Here is a 22,007-nt window from a genome sequence, read left to right as displayed (position 1 = left end):
GGAGAGAGGGGGAGCTATCAGTGGCCCCTCCCCCATTGCAGTTTCCCAGTCAATTCACATTCTCCCAGTTGTGACAGTACCTGTTTCTAGTTCTTTATTGATTTTATATTTTAATCCAATCCTTTGGAATATATTTGGTTATATAGTAGAATAATTGTCCTGGTATTATTTATTGAATAATCTCTTTCCCAACAAATTGAAATGTCACCTTTATCATACTAAATGCTGCATGTATCAAGAAATATCCAAGAGTGGGGAGGGAAGATGTTTAGACTGAGATTTTAAATCAAGGTGTTGAGTTGGACTGGATTTAAAAAAAAAATAACAAAGTGTACAGAAAGCTAAAGGATTTATCTAAGATATTATCAAGAGTTAGGGAATGGAGACTTGACATGGTTCAAGGCAGTGGGTGGAGAAAAATAAAGCCTTTGTCATTTGTACCCCCATCAAATTCAGCCCAGGTAATAAATTGCCCAGGCCAAAAAAAAATTACTTTTCACAAAATTGGGAGCATACTTTGCATCTTATTTTGTAATCGGCTTTTTTCTACTTAAGTTATTGTAAATATTTTCCTATTCCATTATTATTCTACAAGGTGATTTGTAGAAAACAACATCTTGGTTAAGAATCATTGTAATTTTACCTGCTTTCCAGTGAATTCCATTTTGAAAGTACAAATTATATTATGTAAGCTTCCTAACTTACAGTCAGATAACTTGATAAAAGTGGAAAGCTAATAAGCTATATTACAGAGAACGTTGATCTGGAGAGAGACAAATGGCAGTTTAATTTCTTGTGTCATCTCTGAGACCTTAAGCACGTTTCTTAACCCCTAAGTCCCTATGACTTCATGTTAAGCAGGAATGTGTACTCTGCATGGTGGTTTTAGAAATCAGAGAAGCCACGTGTCCAGAAGGCCTGGACAAATAGACACACTCCATTGACTTGGTAACTGTTATTTCTGTTGATTCCATCTCTTTTTACATTATGACACTCTAAGGTTAAATTCGAGTGTGTCAACAATGATGCTTAGTGGTTATTTTGAAATGTCAAAACGTAATTGCAACTATGGCTCGCTATTTCCTGTTATACAGAATTTTCTTTTAAATCAACTCAATAAAGATATATACAAGCCTCTGCTGATTAACTTCTCAGCACAAACTACAGCAGCTCAAGCTCAGAATATTATCATGTCAAAACTGGACAAAAGAAGAAAGGGAGTTTTTGGTCCTCCTTTGGGCAAGAAAATGGTAATTACTCTCTGTTTCTATATGTATAGTACAGCAATGGTCCTATTCATGGGCATTGTTACATTCAGAACGAGGAAGCCAGATATACTGGTACTGGATGTCTTTTTGTACAGTTTTTTTATCACAGATTTTGGTTAAGTTTTCTTAAAAGTGTGTTCAGATTTGTATGTGCATCAGGCAACTTGACATTAAAAACAAGCATTTGCCCTTTGAATTCGAAGTAGAATATACATCTGGGAAATTACCTACCTTCCTAATTCTCTTATTAACATTTTTACTCAGCGGAGTCTTTGCTGCTTGCTCTCTCAGCCTTTAAACAACCAAGCTATCAATTGACTTTTCCTCTACCAAGACTACCCTTCCCAACCTTACTGTCATCACTCAGAGGTGATAATCATTTTAAAATCACACCTTCCTCATTTATTTTAATGTACTGAAGTTGTACAAGGAAAAAAGAGAAGGAATGCTGAGAAACAAGTTGCATGAGAGGATTAATAGGTTCTAAACTCTTAACTATAAAGGTTAGTAATAAGACTGTCTCCCTGTTCCTTGGTAACATGGATGCTAAGGGATATTCCTGATGTGAAAAGAAACCATCACTTCTCACATATGTACCCCACAAGAAGATAATCTGATTCTTTGCCTGAACATTGTTTGCACCATAGGACACTATATTAAGATGTTAATATTTTCTAATCCCTCTTCTCCTTTCATTGTCAGGTTGTCTTTGTAGATGATGTCAATATGCCCGCTCGGGAGGTGTATGGGGCTCAACCTCCTATCGAGTTACTTAGACAATGGTTAGATCACTGGAATTGGTATGACCTAAAAGATTGTTCTATGATTAAACTAGTGGACATTCAAATCATGTGTGCTATGGGACCTCCAGGTACGTTTTCTGAGTTTGTGATTAAGATTGAAAATCACTCTGGCTATATATAAAGGGCAGGAAAAAGAAAGAGAAATCGGACAACTTGAGTTACAGTGTTTTGTGTATATATTTTCTATGTCTGTATGTTGTGACCTAACAGAGTGACCACAATGATCAACACTGCAGAGTGGGTTGCCTTGCTTGGTGTCATTCTCCCCAAACCAAACAGCTCTTCCAAATCCTTTTTCTTCCACCTTTTGGGACTTTGCTTTCCATTTCCTGTTCCTGCATTCTGAGGTCCCAGATCCCCTGAGAACCCAGATCCCCCTGGGGAAGCTCATTTTCCTCTGTTTCATTCCTTAAAGTTTCAACATCCCTGCTTCAGAAGTCACCTCTCCTCTACCCCAATCAATTCCCATTTTAGTGAGTCTCTGGATTTAGACAGACTCTTGAGGGGGAATTTGAGTAGGAAATGGCCAAAAGAATTAACTCTTAGAGATTCTTTACACTTTTCAGGGGAAATTTGTGAACTCAAGGAGATCTCTATATAGGGGAAATTTTTTATTCTAGAATATCTGAAACAGCTTGATTCAACTAACTGGACATTTTTAACTGTTCTTTTCCTGAACTCAAGCTGGTATCCTATATTTTTAAAAATTCCCCTTCTTGATGTACCATGTCTTCAGGGAATCTCTCTGGTATTTGCCTCTGAACCACCTGACCTTTATCTGACCTATAATGCAGACAGTTTGCTGTGAGTCAGTAATTGCTCTCAGTACACTCCCTGGGCCACTTTGAATGCTTTTTTTCCTCCCCTCTTTTTTTTTTTTTTAATTCTATTGCTCCTGGGTCCCAGACTTCAGCTCCGCTTTGCCTCTCCCCCAATACCCAGCAGTCATTTGTACTAAGTGTCCACTTTCCTGGCCTCTTCAAGGACTAGACAGAGGAGCAGGCTAAATCCATGAGGTGTCTTTTCCTCTTGGACCCCATTTTCTAAAAAGACCACCATTTCTGAGAGTTCTCTGGGAGGAAGGGTTGAAGATAGAGCTGGGTATATGATCTCTTACCTTTCCTTCTGCAGCCCTTTTACCGTCTCCTTAAACTTGCCCAGGTAAATCAGTGTTTATTATAAGCTTCTAAATACATAGAGATACATAACTGTTTTGATCTATAGGCAACTAGTTATATGCTTTCACACATTCATGTTTTCAGAATCAGCACAGTATAATAGTGGCAGAAGCAAAATACAGATTTACCTGGTTTGAAACAAACATAAAACATGAACTTACATATTTTTAGGCAATATAAAGGTATCATGCACATTTAACACCACTTCTTTACCAAAGATTTCATGATAGAATCCCTTTAAAGAGAAAATGCATTTTGTTTATACATGTAAAGATGATAATATCAATCAATTTTGTAAAATGATGTTACATTCTAAGTCTGTTACTAAAACTTCATATTTGAAAATGTAATCAGTATTTTGTGAAAATGAGATAATCCCCCAGTATTTAAAATTACAGGCAGCCGGTAAAGTGGCCATGTGAACCACATAGATTAGTCCTAGGGAAATTTATTTCAAGATGTGGGGGAAGAATGAGGCTGTATGCCAAGGTCATGCTGAATTTCAGCCATGTGGGAAGGACCCTAAAGTATGGTCAGTGAGAATCACCAGGGTTATGTTAATACTGCATACAATATTATATTAACATTGTATAATATTGTATCGTAATATTGTATTGCAATGAGAATGTTTGACGGTTTACTGCTTTGGGCTATGTATGAGTCATGGAGAAGGTGGCCATTGGTTCTTTCTGTCTGGTTGAATTTCCTTTGGTAAATAGACCTGACCAAGATTATATCTAATTAGTTGAACTTATTCAGATCATTGAACTAGGAAACAGCACCTTGGGGTTGAGGAGAAAACTGTTCTGAGGTCAAGGTTATCCAAATAATCGATTACTGTTCTCTGTGTGCTGTGAATTTGTCCATCTTGCGTGTTGTTTTATGCTGTAAAGTGTAGAGAAAATAGTCTGGTATATACGAGTAACACTGTTAAGGGTTATCCTTTTTAATATTTAGGTGGTGGTCGAAATCCAGTAACTCCTCGATACATGCGACATTTCAATATTATAACAATCAATGAGTTTAGTGATAAATCCATGTTTACAATCTTCTCTAGAATCTTAACCTGGCATTTAAAAACCTGGTAGGTAATTGAAGGTATGTTTATTTTTTCATTGGGGAGGTGTAAAATCTTTGGGGAACATGTCAGTACAAGTAGTGCTTCTCAAACTTTTCCACGAAAGCACCTTTAGACAAGGAAGAAGATAACAGGTAACATTGCTTCCCTCCTTTGCTCCCGTCTGCAGGTATGGGAACATAACACAAAGGGGCTGCAGTATCTGTCTCTTTTTCCTTTATTTTTCTGAAGTCTTGGATTTTAACCTAAAAATCCATACACATTTTGCCTCCCGCAGTATAATATGTCCATGTTGGAATGATCAATATTTTGAATTTTTGCCACATAGTTCAATTAATGCTGGAAAGATTGCCAGATTTATCCTGTGACTTTGACACCCAGTAGTAAAACTCTTGAGTTCCCCAGGGGTGTCCATGTCCAGGTTTGAGTATAACCTTGGAGCCTGTACCCTGGGGAAGTGTTGCTCCCTACCTCTGGGCACTCAGCACTTCTCCACAAGATACTTGGAGGTCGGGGAGCCAAGTGGACCTGAGCAGTGCAAATCTTGGCTCCCTGATGTGGACATCGTTCTCAGGAAATTGTCATTCCTTGCCCTATCCAGTGATGATGGAGGACTCCTTGTCAAGCCAGAAGTGAAATAGAGCCAATTTTTTCAAATGGATATTCTTTCCCCATGTTCTTTCTACCCTAATCATTCCTTTTGCCCTTAAAAAAAAAAAAATCCTGGCTCACTGTTCATTTTACTTTCTTTTTACTCTCCTTTTTCTTGTTCCATTTTCCTTATTTCTTTCTGTGTTTTTATTTTCTCCCTTCCCTTTCTCTGAAAATACCCATTTCACCAGTGTTCTTCAGGGATTCTATCTCTATGCAATTAAGAATGCCAAGGAGTGAAAGAGGTTAGGAAGCATCGTTTAGTGGATGCTGGGTTTAAGTTACATAATATGGGTTCCTCGGCTGGCTTTTCTGTCAGTAGTCTTAAGTTCATTAAATTCGTCCTGCTTACTCATGGAGTTCCTTTGAACATAAAATAAAATAATGAAAGGAAATTAGCTTTAAAAGAAGTTAAAATTCTATTATTATAACAAGAAATGGTAATTTTGTAAACAAAATCAATTGATTTAATCTTAAGAAAAAATTCATGCTAGTCATACTAAATATCATTTATGTATCATAATTCTGTATTTGCTAACATTTTTCTTTCTTTTTACTTAAAAAAATTTTTTTAAGTTATAAATTTCCAGAGAATTTTCTAGATTTGACCACACAAATTGTAAATGGTACGATGACTCTGTATAAAGAAGCAATGAAGAATCTCTTGCCTACTCCAGCCAAATCTCACTACCTGTTCAACCTCCGAGATTTCTCCCGTGTCATTCAGGGTGTGTGTTTGTCAAGACCGGAAACAGCAGAAACCAAAGAAGTGATTAAACGTCTTTGGGTTCATGAGGTAAATCTCCATGTTACTGATATATGATGATGCAGGAAACAAAGATTTTACCATGCCAACAACTGCGTAAAAAGAAGTATTCAGCAATTTAAATAAATGGATTCCACTATTTGGCATTCTGAAGGCCAATGGTCAAGATAATTTCTAAAAATACTTCACGCTAATATGTTTTATGACATTTAAGATGCCTTATCTCTCATTTTCAGGAATTTCTGTTGATTTATAGGCTATTTCAAAGTAGGTATCATTCTTGGTCTCCTTTAAGTGACTTAATCTTTGTTAGTTTGACTTCAAATAATTATGAGATGGAACACTTTTGTTTTCATTAGAAGTGAATGTATTTATGTTCATTACTTACTTGTAGTGATATTAGATGCCAAAAGAACTACAAAGTAAACTAGATTTGAGAGCATAGAAACTATATAAAAATATATTTCTCTTTGGGAAGAAATAGATGGGTGAACATTTTCTTGTAAAAACTTGTAGAGGAAGGGCAGGAGAGAGAGAAAAAAGAATACAAGAAATAATGCATCAAAAATAATAGTTCAGAGACTTCCCTGGTGGCACAGTGGTTAAGAATCCGCCTGCCAATTCAGGGGACATGGGTTCGAGCCCTGGTCCAGGAAGATCCCACATGCCATGGATCAACTAAGCCCATGCGCCACACTACTGAGCCTGTGCTCTAGAGCCCGCGAGCCACAACTGCTGAGCCCGCGTGCTGCAGCTACTGAAGCCTGCACGCCTAGAGCCTGTGCTCTGCAACAAGAGAAAATATCGCAAAGAGAAGACCACGCACTGCAACCAAGAGTAGCCCCCGCTCGCCCCAACTAGAGAAAGCCTGTGCGTAGCAACGAAGACCCAACGCAGCCAAAAAAAAAAAAAAAAGAAGAAGTTTAATAGTTTTAAAATAGGCAAAGAGTATGGGAAAGTGGGAGGAAAATTTTCTCTTTTTAATATATAACTAACATGGTTATTTTAATTTTAATTAATGTAGTTAGGAAATCTAGAAAATGGAAATGTACTGCTATGTTAAAACCATGTGTTACAGAGACATAAATTTCAAAAAGGCTTTACAAAATTCGATCTTTGTAGGCTTTTTAGATCTACAGTTTGAATTTCTATATCCTCACACATTCAAATATATGCCCAAGTGAAGGTCCATTCCACTCAGAAATTTCGGCCACAGCAAGGTCCCTAAAAGTGACTCTTTGGAAAAGTATGATCTGCAGATTCCACTGTAGGTCACTTAATTGCCTGAGTGGGATCCATATTCTGGGACATGAACACAGGCTGTCAGCCTGGTAGCCCATGTGAGTGACAGAAATGTGCTGAAAGGTATAGAGGGAGAGTGGCGAGAGGGGAGGATGTCATTGACTTCACTGAAGGAGCACATTACCTAAGACAGCATTTGGTCACGGGCCAAATCTTCCTCTAGGAAGCATCTCGCATCCTCCACCTCAGGAACTTTGCCCTTGATATTCCTTCTATCTAGGACACTTCTCCCATTATCCACACGGCTTGCCCGCTTACCTCCTTAAGATCTCAGCTCAAATATAACCTTACCATAGAGGCTCGTCTTAGACCATCTCTACGTGCTATAGCTCTTTATCCCTTGTCTCGCTTTATTCTTCATAACACTGAGTGTCACTTGACCCCGTCTGTATTTTTGCTTACTTACTGTCTCTACTAGAATAGAAGCTTTATGAGAGCAGCAGCTTTATTTATTCACTGCTTTCCGCAATGCCTGATACATGACAAGCACTCAAGAAATATTGTCAAATGAGTGCATAAAGGGAAGAAAGACGGCATCTTACTATCCATAACATGCTTCGTCACGTGGGATTATAAATGCTTTGCTTTCTTCCAATCATGAGAGCAGTTCCTATTTGCTGTTGTATATTTGTGGTATGTACAGTTAAACTTTTTAGCCTTTTTCAGATCCTGTCCTGCCTCAGATGTCAGATTACTGAGTTTTGACAATGGCTGTTGAGCTCTTTGGGCATTTAATAAGGTTCATAATATAATAACTCTTCATTTTTAGTGACTACTTCATATTCATATAGTGTCATGAGTTTAAGTCCTTGGCTCAAAACCTTGAAATGGCACCTGACTTCGTGGGGAGGAATTTGGAATAAAAGTCCAGCAGTCCATAAGACCTTGTATGTGTAGCTTTCCCCAGGTTTTTCAGGTTACCTCCTTCTCTCACCTTCGTTCACCCACAACACAGGCCTTCTGCCTTTTTTCTGCCTGGAATGCTCTCCCCCCAGGTGTTGACCCTCTGGGCTGTCTCTCTACTGCCTTTGATCAAATCTCTCCTTCTCTGTGAGGCACAACGACCACCCTAATTAGTGCTGCAGCCTGACATCCCACTAGCGGTTCCAGCCTTGCTTGACTTGCTCTATTCTTCTTCTTTCCGTAGCAGTCCCATAGCATGTACCACCTTCTAATATGCTGTACAGTTCATTTGTTATGTTTGTGGTCCATCTCCCACAGGTGGCATGCCAGCTCCTGAGGGCAGAGGATTTTTTCCCCTCACTGATTTGTCCACAGTGCTGAGCACGGTGCTAGGCACATTGTTCTCACCATCTCAAAAAATATTAAGTGATTGAGCTTAACACTCTTAACTTGTGCTTTATTTCTGTTTACTCAAAAAGATTTCACTACTTTAGGTGACTGTTTCCTCTCCACACACTTTTACCAAACTAGACAACCCAATATAATTTCACTAAATGATTTTTGAGATATAAAACTGGCTTACTATTTTGCATTCCCTTTGGTTTCTGCATTGCTCTCAATCGTTAATGTGCCTAACATCTGGTTTGCTTGTTAAATATAGAGACTCAGCACAAGCAACCCAAGAAAAAATAGATAAATTGGGTTTCATCAAAGTTAAAAATTTTCATGTTTCAAAAGGCACTATCTAGAAAGTGAAAAGACAACCCATAGAATGGAAGAAAATATTTGCAAATCATGTATCTGATGAGCATCTAATATCCAGAATACATAAAGAACTATTACAAAGCAATAGTGAAAGACGAATAACCTAATTTAAAAGTGGAGAGAGGATTTGAATAGACATTTCTCCAAAGACGATATACAAATGGCCAATAGGTACATGAAACAATGTTTAACATCACTAGTAATTAGGGAAATACAAATCAAGATCACAATGAAGTACCCCCTTAACACCCAATAGGATGGCTGTAATTTAAAAAAAAAAAAAAACTGGATAATAACATCGCGTGTGGGAATGTTATATGGCGCAGCTGCTTTGGAAAACAGTTTGGTAGTTCCTCAAAATGTTAAACATAGAGTTACCATATGACCCAGAAATTCCACTCCTAGCTATATACCCAAGAGAAGTGAAAACACAGGTATACACAAAAACTTGTACATGAGTGTTAGCAGAAGTATTCATAATAGCCAAAAGCAGAAACAACTCAAATATACATTAGCTGATGAATAGACAAACAAAATGTTTGTGTGTGTGTGTGTGTGTGTGTGGGTGTGTGTGTGTGTATACACACAGTGGAACTCTATTCAGCCGTAAAAAGAAATACTGATACACGCTACAACATGGATGAACCTAGAAAACATTACACTAAGTGAAAGAAGCTAGACACAGAAGGCCACATATAATATTTTCCCATTTATATGAAATGTCCAGAATAAGCAAATCCATAGTGACAGGAGATTACTGGTTGCCAGGGGCTGTGGCGGCATATGGGGTGGGGATAATAATAAGTGACTGCTAATGGGTACAGGGTTTCTTTTTGGGGTGATGAAAAAGATCCAGAGTTAGATGGTGGTGATGACTGCACAACTATGTGACTATTCTACAAAAACCATTGAATCGTATGCTTTAAAAGAGTGAATTTTATGATATGTAAATTATGTACCAATTAAAGCAATTTGTAATCAAGACTTTGAGGCAAATGAATTCGAAGCACAAATACAATATAAATATGCCAGAAATTACTTCCCCTGCAAAGATTTAGATTTATAATGGAAAATTTTATGTGTCAACTTTTAAAAATATAAGGGGTGGCAATGGAATAATAGTCCCCTGTACGGAAGAGAGGAGGGCAGGTATCAGCAGAAGTGAGAGGGAGCTTGCTAAGGTGTTGAGAATGTTCTATATCTTCATCTTGGTGGTGGTCACCTGGGTGTAAATATGTGTAAAAATTCCTGGAGGTGTACACTTAAGATTTTTGTACCTCATGTAAGGAAATTTTTAAAAAGAAAAAAAAAAAAAAGATCTTCCCAGTCTCCATCCTCAAAACTTTTAAGTCAGCAGGTCCAGAGTGGGGCCCTAGATTCATGTGTGTTGACAGTCTCTGAGAAACACTGCCTGAGGTTCTTGTTCTTGCTAAATTGCAGCTAGATAATAATATACTTGATTCATGCTTAGACACTGATGCCCAATATGTGAGGTTGTCTTAGTTTCCTTTTTCTCATAAGAAGGAGGAGGTCTTCGGTATCTCAATCCAAAGAAGTGACTATTGGCATATGTTGGGAAACTCAATTGTCCCATAGAGAAATAGCTTTTGAACTGGGGGTGGGGAGTAAGTGGGAGGCTTCAGTCATACCATTTGTGTAGCTACTGATGTTAGAAAAAGGGATGACGCTATTATGTCAACCAGACAGCAGTGAAAACACTAAAATCATTGCTCTTGAACACAATTAGGCTGATTCCAAGGCAGTTTGTAATAATTACATTTCTCAGTTCTGTAGTGTTTTCACATTTGCTGTCATTTCATTTTTGCCATGCATCTGTGAGATTTGTGAGTCAGGTATTACTACTTCCATTTTATAAGGTGAAGAAGCTGATGCAGACAGGTTTAATGTTGGAAAGTTTGCTGACAAAAATATGCATTGCTTGTTATTGTGTGTATTAGTCTACTAGTGCTGCCATAACAAAAATACCACAGAGTGAGTGGCTTAAACAACAGAAATTTATTTTCTCATACCTCTGGAGGCCCAAAATACAAAATCAAGTTGCCGTCAGTGTGGGTTTCTGGTGAAGGCTCTCTTCCTGGCTCACAGAGGGCCTACCTATGTCCTCACACGGCCTTTCTTCTGTGTGTCTGCAGGGAAAGAGCGAGAGCTCTGTTGTCGCTTCCTTTCCTTGTAAGGACAGCAGTGCGATAGGATTAGGACTCCACCCATATGAGCTCATTTAACCTTAATTACCTTCTTAATGGACCTCTCTCCAAATACAGTCACATTAAGGGGGTTAGGACTTCAACATGTGAATATGCGGGGGAACATAGTTCAGTCCAAAACAGACTGCAACCAAGGGACATTCATACCACTCTGAGGAAATAGTTATTTTCTGTAGCAAGCCTGATTAACTACTTTTTGCAGTCCCACAACATGTGCAGATAAGCAGAGATTTATTTTAGTAGATTGCCCTCTGCAATTACTTACAACAAAAATAAGACAAACTTGCCCTCCACCTAAGACATTCCCTCTTTATCTAGAAAATGTACTTTTATTTTAAAAAAAAATCTATTGATTTGACAACAATTTTCAAGATGTTATCTGGCTGAGAAAAGGAAAAGATCACTTCAAGGGAGTTGCAAAACCCTAGATACCAGTGCCCAGCTCTGTTATCTCTATCTGAGTGAGCAGCAAATTCACTTCCCTTCTCTAGTCCTTAATGCTCTTTGCATGGTCAGTAGATTATATCTATAATCTACTTCAGTTCCCCCAATTTACCTTTATTTATTGATAACAGTGTAACTCTGTATTATTCCAAATATATATGGTTAAAATTAATATTTAAAGTGAATATTATTATGAGCCAGTCCTCGTTTGGATATGCTTTTAATAAAACCCATAGAAATTTCTTGAGAGCACTTTTTATATTACTTGAGATGAGCACAGAAATGAAACTAAAAAAATAGAAGTATCAGTTCTTAAAGCTGCTTTTTAATTATTATACAGGTCCTTAGAGTGTATTACGATCGCCTTCTGGATAATGAAGACAGGAGTTGGCTGATCAACTACATTCAAGAAATCTTGAAAAAATATATGCATGCTAATTTTCATGAGCTTTTTCAAAGTTTGGATTTTGATAATGACGGAGTGGTGGAAGAAGATGACTTACACAGCTTAATGTTTTGTGATTTCCATGATCCCAAGAGAGAGGATACCAACTACAGAGAAGTTGCAGATGTAGATGCTCTCCGGGTGATAGTAGAAGCTCACCTAGAAGAATACAACAATATGAGCAAAAAAACCCTGAACCTTGTCTTATTCCGATTTGCCATAGAACACATCAGCCGAATTTCCAGGATCCTGAAGCAGCCTCGCAGCCATGCTCTTCTGGTTGGTGTTGGAGGGAGTGGAAGGCAGTCTGTCACCAGATTAGCCGCCCACATGGCTGATTCTTCAGTTTTCCAGGTTGAAATCTCCAAGGGCTATGGTAATTCTGAGTGGCACGAAGACTTAAAAGTGATCTTAAGGAAATGTGCAGAAGGGGAGATGCAGGGTGTCTTCCTGTTTACAGATACTCAGATTAAAAAGGAGTCATTTCTAGAAGATGTCAACAATCTACTAAATGCTGGGGAGGTTCCGAATCTCTTTGCATTGGATGAGAAGCAGGAGATATGTGATAAGATGCGTCATTTAGATCGCCAACGGGATAAAACCAAACAAACTGACGGAAGCCCCATAGCTCTTTTCAACATGTTTATTGATCGCTGCCGCAACCAACTGCATGTTGTCCTTGCCATGAGTCCCATTGGAGATGCATTTCGGATTCGTCTTAGAAAGTTCCCTGCTCTTGTTAACTGCTGTACCATTGACTGGTTTCAGGTATTGTCATGTAAATTTTAGATAGACTTCTAGAAATATTGCATCTCCATCATCAGCATGACTTATTTTAGAGCCCCCCCCACCAAATTGTAGCTTAGCAGAATTTTCTGATCAGTAATAATGTATTTTATGAAATTATAATTCAAAAATCATGATAATAGAAAAACTTCTTATTGCTAGTGTATACAGTCATTGACATCAATTTATTGGAGAAAGTTTTAGGATAAAGTTGTGTATCAGTCAGGTTCCTGACAGGGAACAGAGAGCACCCTGGAAGGCCTCACTGAGGAAAGTTGAACGAGGGGACTGTTCATAGAGGTGTAGGCAGGATTAAAGGAGCTTGAGAGGGATGGTCAGGCAGGAAGTGGTAGAGTGTAGCAAGAAGATGTTACTACAGCTGGGTAAAAAAGGGACTAGGGAGGAAAGAGTGTTACTGGAACTTGGAGCTGTGGAAGTAGGAATGTCTGATAGGAACAGGAACCCAAAACCTAGAGCTCAGCTTCTGCTAGAAAGGAAGAGGGGTAGAAACGCCTCTACCTCTTTTTGTTTTCCAGTCTCCTTCCATTAGCAAACCCAACAGGACGTCAAAAGGAAGAAAGCCCCAGCGACCACTTTTTCTAGTAAATTTCAGTATCAGGAAGTGCAGAGCAGACAAGGGGGTGGGGTAGGAAGTTTGCAAGCTGTGACAGAGATCCTGTAAGTGAGATCTAACACATAAGAATTTTGGACCTTGGGGAATTTACATAGCCCCTTTGTTCCTCCATTTCCTGCTAAGATTAATTATTTCACGAAGAACATATTTATTGAACTCTTGCTTTGTAGCAGGTCTTATTCTAAAGCTGGAGGAGAATAGGAAAATGAAAGAGACTAGGCTTCTGGTTTCCTTGAGTTTGCTTACTTACTTGCAAGTTAGTGAAAAATAATTCATCATACAGGGTAGCATGTAGGTTTTCTGAATCAGTGACCTTTACGAGGAAAGATGAAGGACAAAAAGTGCCAGTTCTGAGAGCATCTGGTAAGAGAATAAATTAGTGAAGACAAGGAGCTACATAGAAGAAATGAACGGCATGAGAGAAAATCAGGGTGACAAGGGCACAGTAACTGAGGGGTAAGTCATAGAGCTGAGGTCAGAAAGGGGGGAAGTGCCAGATCAGGTAGAGATTTACAAGTTGGGCTTTGGATTTTATTTTGAATGTGCTGGGAAGTCTTTGAAGGATTGTAAATTGAGAGTGTGAAAAGAGCTAATTTTTCTTTAATAAGATCACTCTGGCAGCTGCATAGAGCACAGAAGCAGGGAGACCAGTTAGGACACTGTTGGAAAATTCCAGGAAGATGGTAACAGAGAGTTGAACTGCGATGATGGTTGTGGGTATAGAAAGAATGGAAAAGATTTGGAAGCTGTTTTAGGGATGGTGCCCATAGGACTTGCTTTTGGGATAAATGTAGGATTGAGGAAGAGGAAAGGGATCAAGGATGACTTTGGCTTGAGCAACTGGGTGTATGGTGGAGATGTTGACTAAGTCGGGGAGGACTGCAGCTATTTTGGGGGAGATAAGAACTGTGTTTTAGACTTGTTGAGTTTGAGAGGGTTATAAGAGAAATCAAAGAGGTAGTTGTTGATCTAATTCTGGAGTTTAGGGGAAAGGATAGTAACATTTACCTCAGAGAATTGTTGGGAGAATTAAATGAGATAATAATAGTAGAATGCGCACAAAGATAGACATTCTATAAATTTAGTTCCTTTTTTCTTCCTTGCTCCTGCAATACTCATGCCCAATTTCTCTAACCCCTGAACAAACCATGAAGGGTTAATATTGCACGCATTAGTTACTGGCTCCCTGTCCTAAGGGGTCAAGTACTTGGGGGAAGTTCCTCATGAGTGTCTGTCCCACCCCATCCCTCGTGTTTTCCCCTGCATTTCCACCATCCATGAAGGACCGCAGTAATAACAAACTCCTGTCAGTAAATTGGATCATGTGCTAAAGCATTTATCTTAAATTCAGTCCTGGCCTGAAGATGCACTACAGGCAGTTGCCTCCCGCTTCTTGGAAGACATTGAAGTGTCAGAGGAAATACGAGATGGCTGTATTGAGTTGTGTAAAAGCTTTCACACTTCTACTGTAGATTTATCGACATCCTTCTATGTTGAACTTCAAAGATACAATTATGTGACTCCTACCTCTTATCTTGAATTAATCTCTACCTTCAGACTGTTGTTGGAAAAGAAAAGGAGGTAAAAACAAAATTTCTTATTTCAAAGTAAGCTATGGTGGTTTTTAAAACATTTGTGTGGACAAAAATGACATAGCAATGATGTGGTAGAGATTTATTTCATATATGTATATACTGTGAGTTTTGTTACATCATTAAATGATTTACTCCACAGACATTCTTAGGGTAGGGAGCAGGGCTTATTCTTTTGTGCAGATGCATTGCCCAGCACATGATAAATGCATAATCATACCTGTTTAAGGAATGAAGGTGTGCCACTCAGAGGTGTGGTAAGGCTCCAGGATACTTTGACAATGCTATTGGGTAAACAACACTAGTGAGTAATTTTTCTTTAATAAGTAATTAGATAATAAATAAACCTTCTCTTTAGGTATTGAACAGCTGAAACCCAGAGACAGCCACTCAATATACATAACCAGCTTTCCTTCTTTAAGTAAACTCTTATTTGAAAACATCAATACAAACATCCATAAACTTATACGAATTTAAGCAATTTTTTATACTGCATTTGTAATTTTTAATATTTTTATTTCCCTCTTGAAGTCTGACTTAACAAACTAAACTTTCCCAGGTACTTAAATAATTTCTAAAATCTAGTAAGTTAAACTTATACATATGGTAAGCCTTAAGTCCTTTTCAGTGTTTGACTATTGTCTAAAAACTTAATGAGATTTTTTTTACTTCAAAGCACAAATTAGCTCTGTTGATCAATTACATAACTTATATTGGAGTACGAGGCTGATCTGTTCATCTAATAGACCAAATTCTTTTAAATATTAAAAAAATACTTAAAACACCAAATGTGCACAGATTCCTTGACAAAAAAATAATAAGTTTAGTTTTTGCATATTAACTATAGTTCATTCTAAATCTTCCTATGGCTAACTCACTATCTCAGGCATTTTGAAGTACCTTTTCTCGTATTGTCCAAGATGCTACCTAGATACTGGTGGGAAACTCCTTAGCCATATTTATAGTGACTCTTGTAATGCCTTCCACAGCAGGAGTGTCATAGCTTTCCTATTCATCATGGCACACACCCCGTGTTGAATCATACCAATAGTATTTTTTCCATCTACCTAGTGAAATCTGCAAGTCCCACCCAAGGCTGCTGCATGACTTAGCTGAATTTTACTATTTCTTTGGCTGTCATTTTATTATTTCTTTCCATGTAGATCTTAGGATCTTTAACCTAATGGAATCTTGCTTTTCTCCCCCCATATTTTCCCATCCAGGGAGATCAAAACCACTTGGGGAGTCTGATTAATTTGGGGGTATCACTCATCTTTCTGTTTGATTATATGCTCACAGTATTTAAGGCCATCCTAACTGGAAGAAAGATTATAAAAGTGAGATACAAACTTAGAGAAAGGTTGAAAGTAATAGTTTTCTAGGCATTTTTAGATATTCTTGTTGGCCTTTCAACTTTCCTCTTTTTAAAAATGTTCTCCTTTACCTCAACTAGAATTCCCACCCTGTAGTTATTCTTCCCTTAATAGCTGAAGTCTTTAGATCTCCTTATAGCCAGGTAGTACTGTAACCTAGAAGCAAGTTATCAGGTTCCCTGCCAAGAAACCAGTGTTTTAGCCAGCAAAGCATCACGCGGGATGAACCACCACACTGAAACTGCTTCATGTTGGCAGGAGTGAGACCTTTCCAGTGCTTGCTCCACAAGGGTTCCACTGAAACCAAACTCACAGATAACATGGTATCCTCTTTCCAGTCTCCTCAGTTCCCATTGCTGTAACAGGTTTTGCTCGGAGGGAATCACAAATGCCAAAAGTGTAGCATGTCCTGACTTGTAATGTTGTTTTTTTTTTTCCTATGACAGCCTTTTCAGTTTTCCAGCTCAAGCCAGTTAAGCACTCAGTTGAAGAGTGCGCTTCCACCTTTAGACAATTATCAGGTTGGTTCATTACCTACTCCAACCAACTTTTTGAAGAGAGTTTCTAAAATGTGTCACCTTTTACTCTGAGACATTATGGTATCTCAAATATTTAAAATGAAACAAATTATAAAGGAGAGTTTTCTCTACTCATAATGTATAATTATCTCTAGAACACATATGAATGCAGATAAAAAATTTAAAGTATCTTAAAATATTACATTATTTTGAATCAATTATTATTGCCTTATAATAATATTGCACCAAAAAAGTGTTGAGCTTTATTCTCTATTGGCCACTTTTATCTTAAATTTAAAAATTCCTATTTCAAGATACTTAACACATCTTAAAATTATATGCCACATTTGGCAGCATTCAAAATAATATATTTTGGGCACTGAAGTCTATTTAAAATAACTGATTATAAAAAGATTTGAAGGAACAATAATGTTGTTGGAATAAACTTCCCAAGGTGACGAATTGTAGAGGCACATCATTCATCTTCGTATAGGAGGTTCCTTGCCTTATACTTAGTGTATTTATCTTTTGAATTTGTTATATGCCTAGATATTGTGTCAGGTACTGGAAATACAAAAAATCCCAAGACATACTGTCTACTTTTAATTGCACACAATCTAAAGTTCTAGAGTTTATATTTTTCACAAAATTGTTAATATATGTGAAAATCTTTCAAACCACTTTTTAAAAATTGAAGTATACCTGATTTACAATGTTGTGTCAGTTTCAGGTTTTAAGCAAAGCGATTCAGTTATATATATTTATAACTTTTCAGATTCTCTTCCATTATAGGTTATTTACAAGATACTGAATATAGTTCCCCGTGCTATACAGTAGGTCCACTTCTTTAGTTATGCCTTGAAAAAGCCTGAAAAGCTCAAGAACACTTAAGTTTTTTCCTTGAAGGAGGAGCTAGAGCCTGACAGCTAACCTTGTTTTATCTTTGCTTTCAGTGAAGTAATGAAAATGAAAAAGAGGTACGAAGTGGGTTTGGATAAACTGGATTCTGCTGCATCTCAAGTAGCCACAATGCAATTCGAGTTAGAGGCTCTACATCCTCAATTAAAAGTTGCTAGCAAAGAGGTTGATGAAATGATGATGATCATTGAGAGGGAGTCTGTAGAAGTTGCCAAAACTGAAAAAATAGTGAAAGCTGATGAAATAATAGCAAATGAACAAGCTATGGCTGCCAAAGCCATCAAAGATGAATGTGACGCTGACCTGGCAGGGGCCTTGCCCATATTAGAGTCAGCTCTAGCTGCCCTTGACACTCTCACTGCACAGGTAAGAGCACAGCCACAGGCTTGCTGGGAGACGCATCATCATAGCTTAAGAAAGTACTTAATATTGTGTGCTACAATCTAGTCTGTCTTTCCAAATTAGTCTCCACATTTAATGCGATTGAAATCATTTGCAAATTGGCAAAAAGATTCCCTCATTCACCTGGAAAAAAGGAAACGTACATGCATGACTAAGACAATTTTGAAAAAGAAGCAAGCTTCCAAATGTTCTAAACAACCATACAACAACTGTTATTTCAGGAACTTTGCAGAACAACTTTAATCAACAGGGGTATAAGACCCAAGTACATATTTTGATGCTTTGTGCACCTATTTCATATTTAGACACTTGTAATTGGAATACACCTTACAGTATATATGATAAAGTGTTATGTCAATGTTTGTCAGTTGTTTTTTGTGATACATAATATGGCTTATAATGTTATATTTTATAATAGCATGTCTAAGCTTTGAAATTTATTAAGGTGTGAAAGTGAACATTTCAATTAAGAAAGATAAAGATGAATTTTAAAAAATAAATAGTGTTGGGAATCTTGGCTAAACTTTTGGGTTAGGTAAGGGAGAAAGTGTTAGATCCTTTTGTCACACCTTACTCCAAAATAGATTTCAGATTGAAATGTAAATATAAATAGTTATATTACTATAAAAATGGTAGAAAATGTAGGTCAGATGTTAATAATCTTGGAATGTAAACTAGAACCTAGGACTTCTTTGGTATAAGAAATCAGGAACAAAAAAACACTAAGCAATATTGTTCGTAATGTATATGCTCTCTTGTATTTTTCATAAATAATAAAAATTCTTTAAAGTACTGAATTTTAGTACCTAAAAGCCAATACATTTTGTTTGATATAAACACCATGGACAGAAATTTAGAAACACTGAGGAAAAACTTTTCAACTCTATGGTAAACAAGATATTAATATGCTTCTATGTGAAAAGCTCTTACAAATCAATAACAAGCTCTAAGACAAGATAGTAAATGGTATAAAGAAGTACTAATTCACAAAGGAGGAAATACAAATAGTCAATAAACATATGAATACAAAATGTCAATAAACATATCATACCTCATTTGTATTTAAAGAAATACAGATCAAAATAAAATTTCTTTGGCCTGTCAGAATGCCTACCAGTGTTGCGAAGGGTGTATGTAGTAAAACAGCAGGCACCCTTCTGCTTTCTGGAGGGCAGTTTGTCAATATTTGTCAAAAGCTTTAAAAAAATAAAAGCCATTAAGACTTTAATTCAATATGGCAATTGTAATAGTAAAAAAGAGAACAAGGCACAGATAGGGTATTAGAATTATGGTTCTTATCTGTGCATTGGAAGGCTATCTGTGCAGCCATTAAAAATGATGTAAGTGTTTACTAGCATGAGCGGATGTTCGCTATGTATTGTTATTGAAATAGAACAGATTTTAAAACAGCGTGTATGTTAAGTATACTATGATTCCATTGGTTAAAATACAGCATATACACTGGTTTACAGCATATACATATGAAAAAGATACAGAGGAATGTAAAGGAAAATGTTTACAGGAGCTAACTATATATAATTGGTTTATAAGAGACATTCATATGTATAATTTCTCTGTGTTTTTCTGTTTGCATCTATGACTTTTATAGCTTTTCAGAAGCAACAAAACTCTTAACTTAAGCAGCCAAACTCTCTTTCATGTGTTTTTGAAGTAGATTTCATGTCATAAGTAATCTCATATAGGGTATCTTCCTGTTACTCTTTTTTGTTTGTAACTTTTCCTTTGGGATAAACTTCTCAACACTTCTTGACACAATTCTATCACTTTCGCCATTTCTACCCAATGAACAGTGAGTTTCTATCTTATGGCTTAGTTTGAAAATAGGAACCGATTACAAGTCATATGTAAACAATTCTTTTTTAATAATAACATGTTATTATTTCAAGGACATTACAGTGGTAAAATCCATGAAGAGTCCTCCCGCTGGTGTCAAGCTTGTTATGGAAGCTGTATGCATCTTGAAAGGCATCAAAGCTGACAAAATCCCTGACCCAACAGGTTCAGGGAGAAAAATTGAGGATTTCTGGGGTCCTGCCAAAAGACTTCTTGGTGACATTCGATTTCTACAGTCACTTCATGAATATGACAAGGACAATATTCCTCCAGCTTACATGAACGTCATAAGAAAAAATTATATTCCAAATCCAGATTTTGTTCCAGAAAAGATTAGAAATGCTTCCACAGCAGCCGAAGGTCTGTGCAAATGGGTCATAGCAATGGATTCGTATGACAAGTAAGTACTAACAAAAAGAAAATGAACTGGCGTGTTTTATTTTCAGGTTTGGCCATTTAAATAATATAAAGAGCTACATAGGTGAGAGGGTCCTCAGAAAATCCTGTCTAATGCCTATATTTACTGGAGGCAAGACTATACCAACTAAATAGTATAATACAATGATACTTCAACTTTTTGGACTCAGGAACCCTTTACATTCTTAAAAATTATTGCAGACCCCAAAACCTTTTTTATCTACCATATTAGAAATTAAAACTGAGAAATTTAAAAAATATTTACTTCATTTTTAAATAGCAATAAAAAACTCTACATGTTTACATAAGTAACTTTTTTAATCCACAATTTTCAAAAAAAGTTGTGAGAAAAGTGGTGGTTTCATATTTTTGCACATCTCTACTATGTGCTTTAATAGAAGACAGCTGGACTCTCAGATCTGCTTCATTCAATCTGTTGTGGGATATATTGTTTTGATTGAAGTATGTGAGGAAAATGCAGCCTCACACAGATGTTTAGTTGCACAAGGAGGACCTCTTGGAGTCCCTGAAGGGGAGGGGACATGTCTTGGACCACATTTTGAAAACCACCCTTAACATATATTCTTTGTTTAGACAAACAGCCTTTTTTTTTTTAAATATATATTTACTATTTTTTATTTTTATTTATTTATTTATTTTTGGCTGTGTTGGGTCTTCATTTCTGTGTGAGGGCTTTCTCTAGTTGCGGTGAGCGGGGGCCACTCTTCATCACGGTGCGCGGGCCTCTCACTGTGGCGGCCTCTCTTGTTGCGGAGCACAAGCTCCAGACGTGCAGGCTCAGGAGTTGTGGCTCATGGACCTAGTTGCTCCGCGGCATGTGGGATCTTCCCAGACCAGGGCTCGAACCCGTGTGCCCTGCATTGGCAGGCAGATTCTCAACCACTGCGCCACCAGGGAAGCCCAACAGCCTTTTTTGATGATTGTATGAGAAATACTTATATACAAAACAGAGTGAAAATTTTTGGTTATTTCTTCAAAAAAGGAACTATTACTGGTCGTCTTTCAAACTCATAAACAGTTTCAATCATTGTACATATATGTATATATATTACAGGCTATGTATATTTTGGACCATGATATATTATGTTAATGATAAATTTTAATTTAATGTTTTATCATTTATTTAGAAAGAAAACATGACTTATTCCATTTTCCAGATAGAAAAGAATTTAGATCCATCCTTTTTCCTACATAGTTCCTTTTATTACCAACATACATATTTATAAGATAGCTGGTTTTAGTTAGGGATATATTCTGAAATTTGAGAAAAGTACAATATAAAGACAGGAGTGTCATTCTTAGATGTATTTAATAAAACTGGAAGAGGAAAAAAAAAGTTGGGGAACTGAGGAAGTGGGTGGACACACACAAAATCATTTTGACTATTTTGAGATGAAAATAAAAGTTAGATTAACCCATTTAATTATTTAAAATAATAAAAAATTTTTTTTAAATGAAAGAGTAAAATGATGTAAATAAAATACCCTTCTTCTCCTCATTATAATTAAGCCTTAACGAATTAGGCTAGTTTCCACAAACACTGTTCTATTTTACATGTACATGCTTATTCTCTTTTTCCAAAATCACCGAAATTGACATTGGTGACAACTGAATATTTTATTTTGGGTAAAAAAATTACCTATTTGAAAACGTTATGTGTATTT

General features: G+C 37.0%; 1 protein-coding gene across 1 annotated transcript in view; it reads left to right on the top strand.

The window, feature by feature from the left end:
• The window catches only part of DNAH7 (dynein axonemal heavy chain 7), a 234,348-nt gene that overhangs the window by 124,547 nt on the left and 87,794 nt on the right, over positions 1–22,007 (top strand). Inside the window, exons 36-43 of the mRNA XM_082466856.1 lie at positions 1,095–1,250; positions 1,971–2,139; positions 4,207–4,333; positions 5,555–5,774; positions 11,724–12,596; positions 14,600–14,829; positions 17,685–18,015; positions 19,959–20,305. Coding sequence (XP_082322982.1) covers positions 1,095–1,250; positions 1,971–2,139; positions 4,207–4,333; positions 5,555–5,774; positions 11,724–12,596; positions 14,600–14,829; positions 17,685–18,015; positions 19,959–20,305 — 2,453 coding nt within the window. The remainder of the gene's footprint in view (positions 1–1,094; positions 1,251–1,970; positions 2,140–4,206; positions 4,334–5,554; positions 5,775–11,723; positions 12,597–14,599; positions 14,830–17,684; positions 18,016–19,958; positions 20,306–22,007) is intronic.

This window comes from Balaenoptera physalus, assembly GCF_965194825.1.
Source record: "Balaenoptera physalus genome assembly, chromosome: 6".
Classification (NCBI taxonomy): Eukaryota; Metazoa; Chordata; class Mammalia; order Artiodactyla; family Balaenopteridae; genus Balaenoptera; species Balaenoptera physalus.
This window is presented reverse-complemented; position numbering and strand designations above follow the sequence as displayed.